This window comes from Limanda limanda, chromosome 8 (assembly GCF_963576545.1).
Source record: "Limanda limanda chromosome 8, fLimLim1.1, whole genome shotgun sequence".
Taxonomy (NCBI): domain Eukaryota; kingdom Metazoa; phylum Chordata; class Actinopteri; order Pleuronectiformes; family Pleuronectidae; genus Limanda; species Limanda limanda.
Window position 1 is genome coordinate 22914202 of NC_083643.1, and position 10762 is coordinate 22924963.

Sequence of the window (10762 nt, forward strand, 5' to 3'; positions counted from 1 at the left end):
TCTCTGATAGTTCAAATATAAATCGTCAGACAACAAATAAAAACACTGAACAGAATGTTTAACTGCTAGATTCTCAAAGTTTGAAATTAAGTTTCTTTTCTTTTCCAGTGATTTGATTATTTACATTTCACTTTTGTATATCACTTTTACTGACTCTACCGACAGATGGCACTGTTTCTTCTCATATCATATCAATAACTTTATTCATTGCTCACACAATGTCCCTCAGTATTAATGACTCTGCCTCTGTCCATGAATCATAGTCGAATAAGAAAACCCAGGGTTAACTGAAACACATGATAATCAGTTAAGTGGTAGGGGGGGTTGATCAGAATGGCCGATGTAAGGTTAAGTGAAGACGAATAACAAAAACCTATCCTGGTTATGTTGAACTTGCTTCATGGTACAGGCCCTAAAAGTATTTTTTAGATGCGCTATGGAGTCTAATGTTTATCGTAATGAGTTTACAGTGCTATTGACAAGATGGTCAATCTCAGTGAAATTAGGGTTTTTAAAGAACTCTTCAGTTAAGGAACAATACTGAATTAAATGTAACTAGAACTATTTCTGTAAATTTAGCTACACCAGCAAATAAGAAACCCGTTGCTTGCTAACTCCAGCTTTTGGAACCATCTTATAGAGACTTTATACTTGATGCAGTCATTTCCACCCGCTCTTCCTGCAGAACTCTCTCTTCAAAGATCTTTTCAAGCTAATTCAGTGTTTAAGATCTCCGTACAGATTTTCAGTGATGCAGCCTTACACCTTCAAAGTAATGTTCTTGACTGATTACAGCATATTTGCATTCAGACCTTTTTTTTTGCCACATAACCTCAGACAGTAATATTTCCATCTCCATGCAAGGACATATATGGCTACTGTGGTAAATTAAATTTACACTGTTGTCATATATTTTTCTATTTACAGAGCAGTTGTCTTTGTTGGCACCAAGTCAATATCTGTACGTTATACATTCATGCCTATTGCTATAGATGCAGCAGATTACTAGTCTGTAGTTCACCTGCTGGGCCACTAGGTGGAGATATAGATCTAACTTAATTTGTTGCACACTGCTGCAGAAACGGCGCATAAGTTTCCTGGCATTTAACATAAAAAAACACACTTAAAACACACCGTTTACCCTTGAGACTCCTAGAGTGCTTTGTGGACTTAAACACTTCGACCACCCCACAATCAGCATAGTAGTGAGTAGTTGAATTAATTAATTTCATTTTTGGGTGAACTATCCCTTAAAATAAGAAAAGTAAAGTTTTCAACTTTTGAAAAGCTCTGTATTTTCAAGCATATAAACTCCAAACAGAAACACAAGTACAAAAACACCCTTTTATTTGACCATACTTGGCCAGTGCAAAATAACCCATGACATTTACAGTTCATCCCTCCCTCCCTCCCCGAGTTTCCAACTCAATGATTTGAGAAAACATCTCATAAATCTTCTCCTGCAGCCTGTACAGGACGTCCCTCATCACATGGGACAGTCGTAGATGTGGATGGCGCGGTCGTCTCCAGCTGAGATGATCTTGGAGCCGGTGCTGTTGTACTTTACACTCCATACCTGAAGATAACAAGAGCAGAACAGAGGATGACAACAACTTCTGTGGTGATTAATTCGGTTCAACTCTAAAATCTGAGCACTAAACTGGGTTAAATGTACGGAAAACAGAGCCAATTAATCACTTGAAAAAAACTCTGATAGTGTAGCATCAATGACTAAAACTTGGCTAAACAGTGAACACTCCTCACAATCTCCTTCCTGAACTGGAAGAGCTTTATCTTTAAAGAACACGCCAAACTCCATTGAGAATTCCTAATAAATTAAGTTTCCTCGCTGAATATCATAGATGAACCCTGGTTTCAGGGGGCAGGGAGTGAATAGAAGGTGCATGGTCCTTATTACAAGTCCATGTACCATCAAATTTGTTTTTAAGGCCCTCAAAATGTTCTTATTAATAAGAAAAATATAAATTTCTACATCGTCTCGCTGCATCAAACACAAATCTGCATAAACAAAACAAGTAATCAAGTTAAAAATTCAGTGGTCGTGGATACAGTCTTTTCACAAAAATCCAAGCTCCTCTGAGAGTGAAGAACAAAGCAGACTGGGCTGAAAGACTGATCCAAACAGCAGGACAAAGCAAAGCTAAAACAACCACCTGACTCCAAATTTGCTCAGTAGATTGTCTGGCTTTACACACTAGAATTTGACATAACAATAGGGCCAAAGCAGCTGATCTCCTCTCTGAAGAGATGTGCCATTTCAGTCAGAGGCTTTGTTGGGGAAGAATGACCCTCCCCACAGGCATCAGCAAGCAGAGATTTAATGATGCTGGGTTAATTGGTTTTGCTTGAGCTGAAACATCAGCGACGGGTGATGTGATGGGCCAGTTCATGACACTGGCTATGTTGGTTTCTCAGACACATCAGCACCTCCAGCTGAAGGATTTTCTCACTTTGAATTTAATGTTAACACACTCAGTGATGAGAGGACAGCTGAGCTTTGTCACCTGATCTTGATGGTCGAAGAAGGTGTTGATGCACGCTCTGGAGCTCGCGTCCCAAACCTTGACGCTCTTGTCCGACGAACTGAAGAAGGAAGCAGAGAGAGAGAGATTGTGTTTAACAGATTTTGTCAGAATCACGCTGTGTATCGTCTGGCTGACCAGCTTAGTTCATCCTGGCATGGTGAACTGGAAACTGTGTCTGAAAAACACCTTCAGCTGACGGCTTCACACAATGGGAGTGAACACATGGGAGGTAGAGGGAAACGCATGTCAACTCACTACGGCTGTTTTCAGACGTAAACTTCGGGGGAAAAAATGTGGTCCACACGTTTTGGGGAGAAGACAGAGGTGGAAATTGTCAGAAGCGTTCACAACTACAACAGGAAAATCTGCGGAACATTCAGGTGAGCAGTCTATATACATAACTCCATGTTTCTGTGTCTTAGACCGCTTCCTCACACAGTATGAAGCCAGAGATGTCGGTTTACCTTGAGACAAAGTGTGTGTGATCTGGGGAGAATGCCACATTAAGAACCCATGCTCCATGTCCACTCAGTGTAGCTGCCAGGTTGGCATGTTGCCTGCAAGACAATAACAGCAAATTTGTTAGAGCAAACTAAATGGTTGTTTTTCTTGTTTTCTATCCTGTTCCCTTTATATCTATGCTTGTAATTTGTATTACTTGCAAAATTTTAACACTTAAACACCCTATACTTCTTCTACTCTGTGTCTACATATCTTTTTTTCAATTTTCATTTTATATATAATGAGCACAAAAATAACTTGAGGAACGATATAGTTCTATCTCATCTTATGAACCAAAACTGACATCAAGAGTAAAAACGAGCTGCCAACTGAACTCACACATCATAAATCTTAATGTAGCCGTCGTCTGAGGCTGTGATCAGTAGCTGGGAGTCAGGGGAGAAGGTGAGAGATCTGATGGGCATGGCGTGACCTGTGAGAGGGAGGAGAGAGAGTGTCAGAGGTTTTTGTGTGTGGCCAATTTCTGCCTCTGTTGTTTTCAAGATGTAACTCTGCTGTTAGCTGCGTAAGGCTCCTCACACCTGAAGCTCTTTTTGATCCATAACACTAAATGATTAGTTTGCCTTGAGCTTTTGCAGCTTTGCTTATTTCCCTGAACATTTTTAAATTAGTGCTATAATTATTTGGAAAGTTATGAAGTAGCTTTTTAGTAGCTTATTAAATGTGAGAATTTGCCGCCAAGCCATCTGAAGACGTCATCATAACAGAGTGTACATAGATATAGAAACTGAAAATAAGTGGTTCTGAAAATAATCCAGAACTGCAGCACTTGTTTCCTAAATAATATGAATGAATAAGTGAATCTACCTTCCAGTGTGTGGAGTAGTTTTCCAGTGGCAATGTCAAAGATGTTGATGATTCCATCAATGGCTCCACTTGCCAAATATTTTCCATCAGGGCTCTGAAGAGGAAAATACATTAAACACATTTAATCATTGAGTATAATTAAAATGTATATAGATAAAGAGACATGAGGCAAGACTATTAAACAATCCATAGACCTGCAGATTAAGGGTTAAGGGCTAACACAAAGGGAAACCTTGGTGCGGATGAGGAGAAACACAAATCAAGATGAGTTATTGTGAAGCCAAGCAGTGACGCCCCCCCCACTAGAGCAAAATGACAAGTTATGGCTCCTTACGTAAGCTATACTCAGGATGAATTTCCCTCGAGTGTCCAGAGAATATTCCTTCTTTCCACTTTCCACACCAAAGATGTTGACCTTGCCATGATGGCTTCCTGTGGCAATGTATTTGGAGTCTGGGGAGAAGGCAACCGACCATGCATCAACTGAGGAGGAGAGCAGAAAGACAAGGGGAGGATTTAACTCATCTAAATGATTCTATGCCAGGAATTGTTTATTTTACCAGTGTTATCTACAGCAGCAAACATTAATTAAAGCTAGAGTTTATTTAATATAATTTTTAAATTTCATATAAATAATCTGTTGGCTGTTGGCTCATCAAAGTAGTAAAACTTAAATCCACAAAAAGAAAAAGGAGAAAAAAAAAGAGGTTCATGTTCACAGATCTTACGTCTTAATAAACCGAACTCACCAAAATACAGTATGTTCAGAGGGAAAGAAAAGTCTGCAATCCACTGACCCCTACCAGCCACTTGGTGAAATGGAGCATCACTAATAGAAAGTGACAAGGCACTTAGAAGAAGCACAACTCGGCTCAAGATACACAACTTACTGGGTTCTTGAAGGGTGGGAATAAAAATGAGGATACACAATAAAAAAACCAATACAGAGAGAATGCTTATCTGTGTCAGTTATTCTAAATGAGTTTTGCATAGCCTTCAAAAGACATTTACTGACAAGTCTGATTAATATTTAATAATATATCTGACAATGAAATAAAGACAAAAGTTCAATTAGCCTGCACATATCATTTTTTAGAATGGATTATTCTGAAAATAATGATCCAAGCACTTTTGTTAACATAAAATGTGAGAAAATTAAAGTGGTCTCAGACTTTTGGATTCCTCTGTAGAGTATTTTCTACCAAAAAATCAAAAACCAAAAAGTCAACAGGTTGGAATAGTACTGTCAGTTATAAGTTTGATAAATCAATGGTTCACTTGATAAATTATGCATATAATGAGGTAAATGTAAAAAGCTAAACTACAACATACAACATATTTTTTAATAATTTTAATCAAAATCTTGACTGGTCGTAGAGACAAGACAACATAAATTAATCTTGTCTCATACAACTGTCAGATAAACAGCAATGGGAAGCATAACCACTCTATCAAAAATCTATTCTACCAGCAAACAAAAAACAACAACAACATATCGATGAGGCCCAGTCTCACCTGGTCCTGCGTCCATGGACTTGATCTGTTTCCCAGACTCCAGGTCCCAGAGACGGATGTGAGCGTCCAGGGAGCTGGAGGCAGCGATGGCTCCGTTGTGACTGATGTCCACTGACACCACACCCAGCTGGTGTCCTTCCAGATTCCACTGCAGCTCCAGCTTCTCGTCTGACCTGGATCAACAGAATGGCACAGAGATATTTCAGCCATGTCAAGTCAAATTGGGATTATTTCTGCAGCACGTTCATCGTGGGGTTCTGGAGAAGCTGGGATCCGTTTCACCAAACATGTAAAATCATCTCAAGCTGTGATGAGCAGCATTAGATGGTTTCCCTCATCAAAGCGAACATGATGCTTGTGAAAGGTCGAAATTGTAGATTAACGGTGAGGACTTTACCATACATCCTCTGGTTTAGCATTAATAAGCAGTATAAACATTAAATAAATACACAATAATGTAACTTTGTTGTGTGAATAGACATATGCTAAATGATAACATAGTAGAGACACCTTTGGGATAATATAAAATGTGACTGGAGGAGAAATTATACTTGTTGACAGATAATACATGAAGATTTCCTGATAGTGGCATTACAAGCAAATTAAAGTGTAATAAGCCACTTTGAAATGTTTTTATACTGTGAATAAATGCTAAAAAAGGCAGACTTACAGCAGCTCACCTAAAGGCTGTTTGATAAACTTCCCATCAGGACTTCAAATCTACCTATTGATCACAATCAATACTTTCTCTTGAGAAAACTCAGTGAGGCAGAATATGTATCTGCATTCTAATACAGACAAAAAATCTGTAGATGAAAAGATCCTGAATCCGTCTGCTAAAAGCAGAGTTACATCTTGAAAACAGCAGAGGCAGAAATCAGCCACACACAAAACCTCTGACAGACTCTCTCTCCTCCCTCTCACAGGTCACGCCATGCCCGTAAATCAGATGACTTTGAACCTTTTGATTTTTGTAACCATCGCCAAGGAGGCTACATTGTTTTGTCATTCTTACTGTTGTGTTTTTGTAATTTGTGAAAATCTTGATATAGACATTTTAAAACAAATAACAAATACTGTGAATAATTAATTAAGAGGAAAGCAGACAGATACAGAATTGCATAAGAAACCAATAAAAGAAAATCAACTACGCGAGTGACATTCAGTTCAGAAGAAGTAAGAAGACAACAACGTACGAACTCACCATTTCCAGACTTTCACCATATCATCTAGTGAGCCAGTGACGATGGTTTCAGACCCATCCGCCTCACTTTTACCCCACGCCGCCGTCCAGATGGCGTCATCGTGTGCTGAGGGGAAGGAAACGCAGGTTAATACCACGTCAACAGTGAGAGTACAAGTAATATTTCATAAAAGAAAATAGGGGGTTGGTGGGTAAAGTATGAAAACAACAAAACAAAACCAAAAAAGAGTGAATTAGTACAACTCTTAAATACGTTTCTACTCAAGAGTTAAATCTTTAAAAATGAGTCATTAACTCAGGGTTACAATTATCTTGATGTTACGGCTCCTACATATTAAGGAGTAAACAGGGTAGAATATCTATGTTATTTTTACTGAGTAAGATAATAAACAGACTTATACAGTGAGATGTGTTTGTCTGTGATGTCACTCACCATGCTCCTGCTTGAATAGGATGCTGTACTGGAAACCAAAGCACAAGTTCACAGTTAATCTCTGAATGCAGTCGCTCGGGGGATGGAACATATGAATGAACGAGTGAATCTGTCGCTTACTTGAGTGCTCATTGTTTTGGTCCAGGAGAGACAGTCAATTTGTATCAACCTGTGGACAACAGGGAATATTTAGGGACGGTGCAGGTAAATAATAACGGATTTTCATTTGATGGATCACTGTTAGTCAGGAGGCCGAAACCAACGACCTAACAAGACGCTTTAGATACTTGAAAAGCAGACGATGACATTTTAATTGAATTGTACATTTGATTTTGCACTGTAACGAGGAGAAAAGTGCTGCAACACGGCGGCTAACGGCGGCTAGCTGCTAACTCTGCAACCGCTTCACAACAAAGTGAAGTTTGTCGTTTAAACGTCAGACTCTCGCTTCTGTTCACCGACTGGATTGTGTTATTATTATTGAACTAGTTTTTTTAGGATGAACATGCTGCCACGTACCTTCAAAAGCCTTCTTAGTGTGTTTATCAAATGTCTGGAGCGCAGTGAATTACATGTGAAGCGCCATGACAGCAGCGAGCATCACTTCCGGTTTTCGTCTTCTTCGATTTTCTCAAAATAACCTAAGAGGCGCACTACCGCCACCCGCGGTATGTGGCAGTAAGACACAACAACAATAATAAAAACAACCATAAAAAAATAACGTTATTATTATTGTTCACTGGTCATGCACAGTATGAGAAATTCATCAAATGTTTAAGGAAGTGTTGCACTTACACTCAAGTTAAAACAATTAACAGCTAAATCTATATATTTACAGACAAACTAGTGTGTTAGGAAAGATGCAGGAGACACTCATGATCTCTAAAGTAGCAGAGAGCCCCAAACCATGATAAATATTTGGTTCTACAGGAGCACCCCATCTGTTGTGACTACGATGATAGAGGTTCACAGCAAAAAAACACTGTGCACAGAGGAAGGGGAAATTGAGTCTGAAGACTAAGCAGAAAACATCTGCTAATATTATGTCAGTTTCTGCAGTAGCAGTCTGAGGTCTGCACTCTCAAAAATGGTTGACAAGATAAAGTTTCTGGAGAATTATGCCAAGAAGAGGCATGAAAACACAGCTGGTGTGTTTTAACTTACTCCTGAAGTGAAGCTGAAATGGGCTTTTGAATTTCTTGACAGCTCGGGACCTGAGTGAGAAAGATGAGGTGACCTATTAACAGTTTGACAGCTTAACAAATTTTTGTTTAAAGCCCCCAAATAATTCTGATAAATGCTGAAGTTGACATACAATCCCATAATATGATTATTTCCCCCCCCAAAACTCAGAACCTCAGACATTTATTCTTGTTTGACTGTGAAATTCATGACACAGAAATAAAATCATCAAGAAACAAAGCTTCATTAGTCCCCATATCATTTTATGCAATTAATTAGTTTCTTGTTGAACAAAGTCAAAGTTAAAATAGACTGAAAAAATCCATAATTCAAATTGTAAGGACTCTCATGAATCTGGGAGGTGAATTCCAGTTTAATACAAATGTGCAAATATTGATAGAAATACTCTGTAAAAAGTTCTAAACATTTAACATGTGGTTAAACCCTCAGTGGAATAAACTCACATGTAGGTGTTCTGTGAGGAAATTTCAAGTTTTTATTATGTCTGTTTATATTTCTGCTTTGATTAATCCGGTGTAGCTGATAGACAAGCACATGCAGATTACACAAAAATTTTGGTTTCAGTCTTAATTCTGAGATGAGCCTGTTATGATGAGTGTATCAACATTTTACTTTATATCCACCTATTTAACATATTCTAGCAGCATTTAAACATTTCTTGTTTAAAGTACGTTTTATTCTAGTTTTAATAAGATATGCTATGAGATATGTTTTTCAATGTATTTGTCAACATCTACAACTCCTGCTGTGGACGCCCACAGTTGATGCTGAAGTTTAAATAAATTATGACATAGTAAAACTGAAATAAAGTTTATAGAATTAAATGTAACTGTTGAACTTACCCAGTTAAAGTTTACCATGCCATTGTTTGGTATCTTTTTTCAGCAAAACATTGCTTATATTTCCATCGAATTATTATTTTGTCATTTTGACAGAGTATATCAACATACTGGAACCAAAAGTACACAATAAAATAAATGTAAAAATCTATGTAAAAAATCTTTCACTTTAAAAACTTTCAACATGTTCTACGAAACATTTTAAAAGTGGAAAATGTAAATGGAGGTTGTAAATGTGCAGCTATAGATGTAAACAGATATACCATCAAGCAATATGTACCTATTTGAAACAAAAGCCGTTGTTATGTCTTGAACCAGCCATGTGATTTAATCCCACTGGGGATCTTACAGTCTAGGTTCAACACTTGTTTCTATTAGTCCATACTAATTCATGCATATACAGTATGCATATGAATTAGGATGGGTAAAAAACAGCACAATACAAGTAATGTAAAATATGTTATTTTATGTCAAAATTATTCATGCTATATGATTTCTGATATCTGGATCTTTTTTCACAGCTTTGACATGAATCAATTTTTTTTCTTTGGGAACTTGTACATTCTGTTTGGTTTGTCCTGCAGGCAGCAATTATACTAATGCTGCTATTTTTAGCCAAGTGATTCATTCGTGTTTTCAGGGAAATGATAATGGAGGGTAATGAACTTAATGTTATAGCATTAGCTGCAGCATGACGAGAGCAAGATCATTGTCTGTAATATGCAGAGAAAAAAGTAAACATATCCATCAATCCATCTATCTAACCCTATCCTCTTCCCCTGTGCCGTGACAGGCCAGGCCATTGGACACACCAGGAAAAAATCCCAATGGACTGCTGCATCAGCGAGTGGACTGTCACGAAATCCGAGATGTTTCCTCGAGCCCCAGGGTGCACACAAGGGAGTTGTGCATGTTTAGTCTGGGTCTGGGCTCACTGGCTACTTGCAAAGTGTTGAAGTTTAAGAGGTAGCGAGTAGTATTACAACACTGAACAGGCTGGGGCTAGCTGGTTAGCATGTGAATCTGTCTTCCAACAATCGAGGCCTATAACAGCATATCTGAGAGCAGCTCTGGGACAGACCTGAGACGGGTTTAACTATAAGCTTTATCCTAAAGGAAGGTTTTAAGCCTACCCTTAAATGTACAGAGGGGGTCTGCCTCCCGAACTGAAACTGGGAGATGATTCTATGGGAGAAAAACTTGATAACTGAAAGCTCTGGCTCCGATGCTACTTTTAGAGACTTAAGGGACAACAAGTAAGCCTGAATTCTGGCAGCACAGTCCTCTAGTTGGGTGACATGGTACTATGAGCCATATTAATAAGGGCTTTTGTAGGTGAGGAGCATTTTAAACTATTGTAAATTGAACAGGAAGCCAGTAAAGTGAAACTAATACAGGTGACATTTTCCCGGTTCCTGTCAGGACACGTGCTGCAGCAGCTTGGACAAGCTGCAGAGTCTTTAAAGACTTAGAGCCCGATAATAAGGAGTTACAATAATCAAGTCTGGTAATGTAATATAATTAAAAGAGTAACCATTATTTGTTCCAAAACAAAGGATGTGCTGTTGGTCAGTATCACTGGCTTAAATATAGGTATACATCAATAATAAATAGTGAATTATGTGTGGTGTTATCATGAAAACTAATGACCCAGAGTTGAATCTAGTCTTGCTTTAAAATTCATTCTCTGTTG

At 38.3% G+C, this 10762-nt stretch overlaps 1 protein-coding gene across 1 annotated transcript; it reads right to left on the bottom strand.

Annotated features, from left to right (window-relative positions):
• Positions 1-1412: 1412 nt before the first annotated feature.
• Positions 1413-7624, bottom strand: skic8 (SKI8 subunit of superkiller complex). The gene is made up of 11 exons (XM_061075876.1): positions 7547-7624; positions 7148-7196; positions 7028-7055; positions 6595-6700; positions 5391-5563; positions 4210-4358; positions 3876-3969; positions 3387-3480; positions 3011-3103; positions 2526-2604; positions 1413-1576 (listed from the first exon to the last, which is right to left on the bottom strand). The coding sequence occupies exons 2-11, from the start codon at positions 7157-7159 to the stop codon at positions 1487-1489; spliced, it is 918 nt and encodes a 305-aa protein (XP_060931859.1). The 5' UTR covers positions 7160-7196; positions 7547-7624; the 3' UTR covers positions 1413-1486.
• Between the last annotated feature and the right edge of the window lie 3138 nt (positions 7625-10762).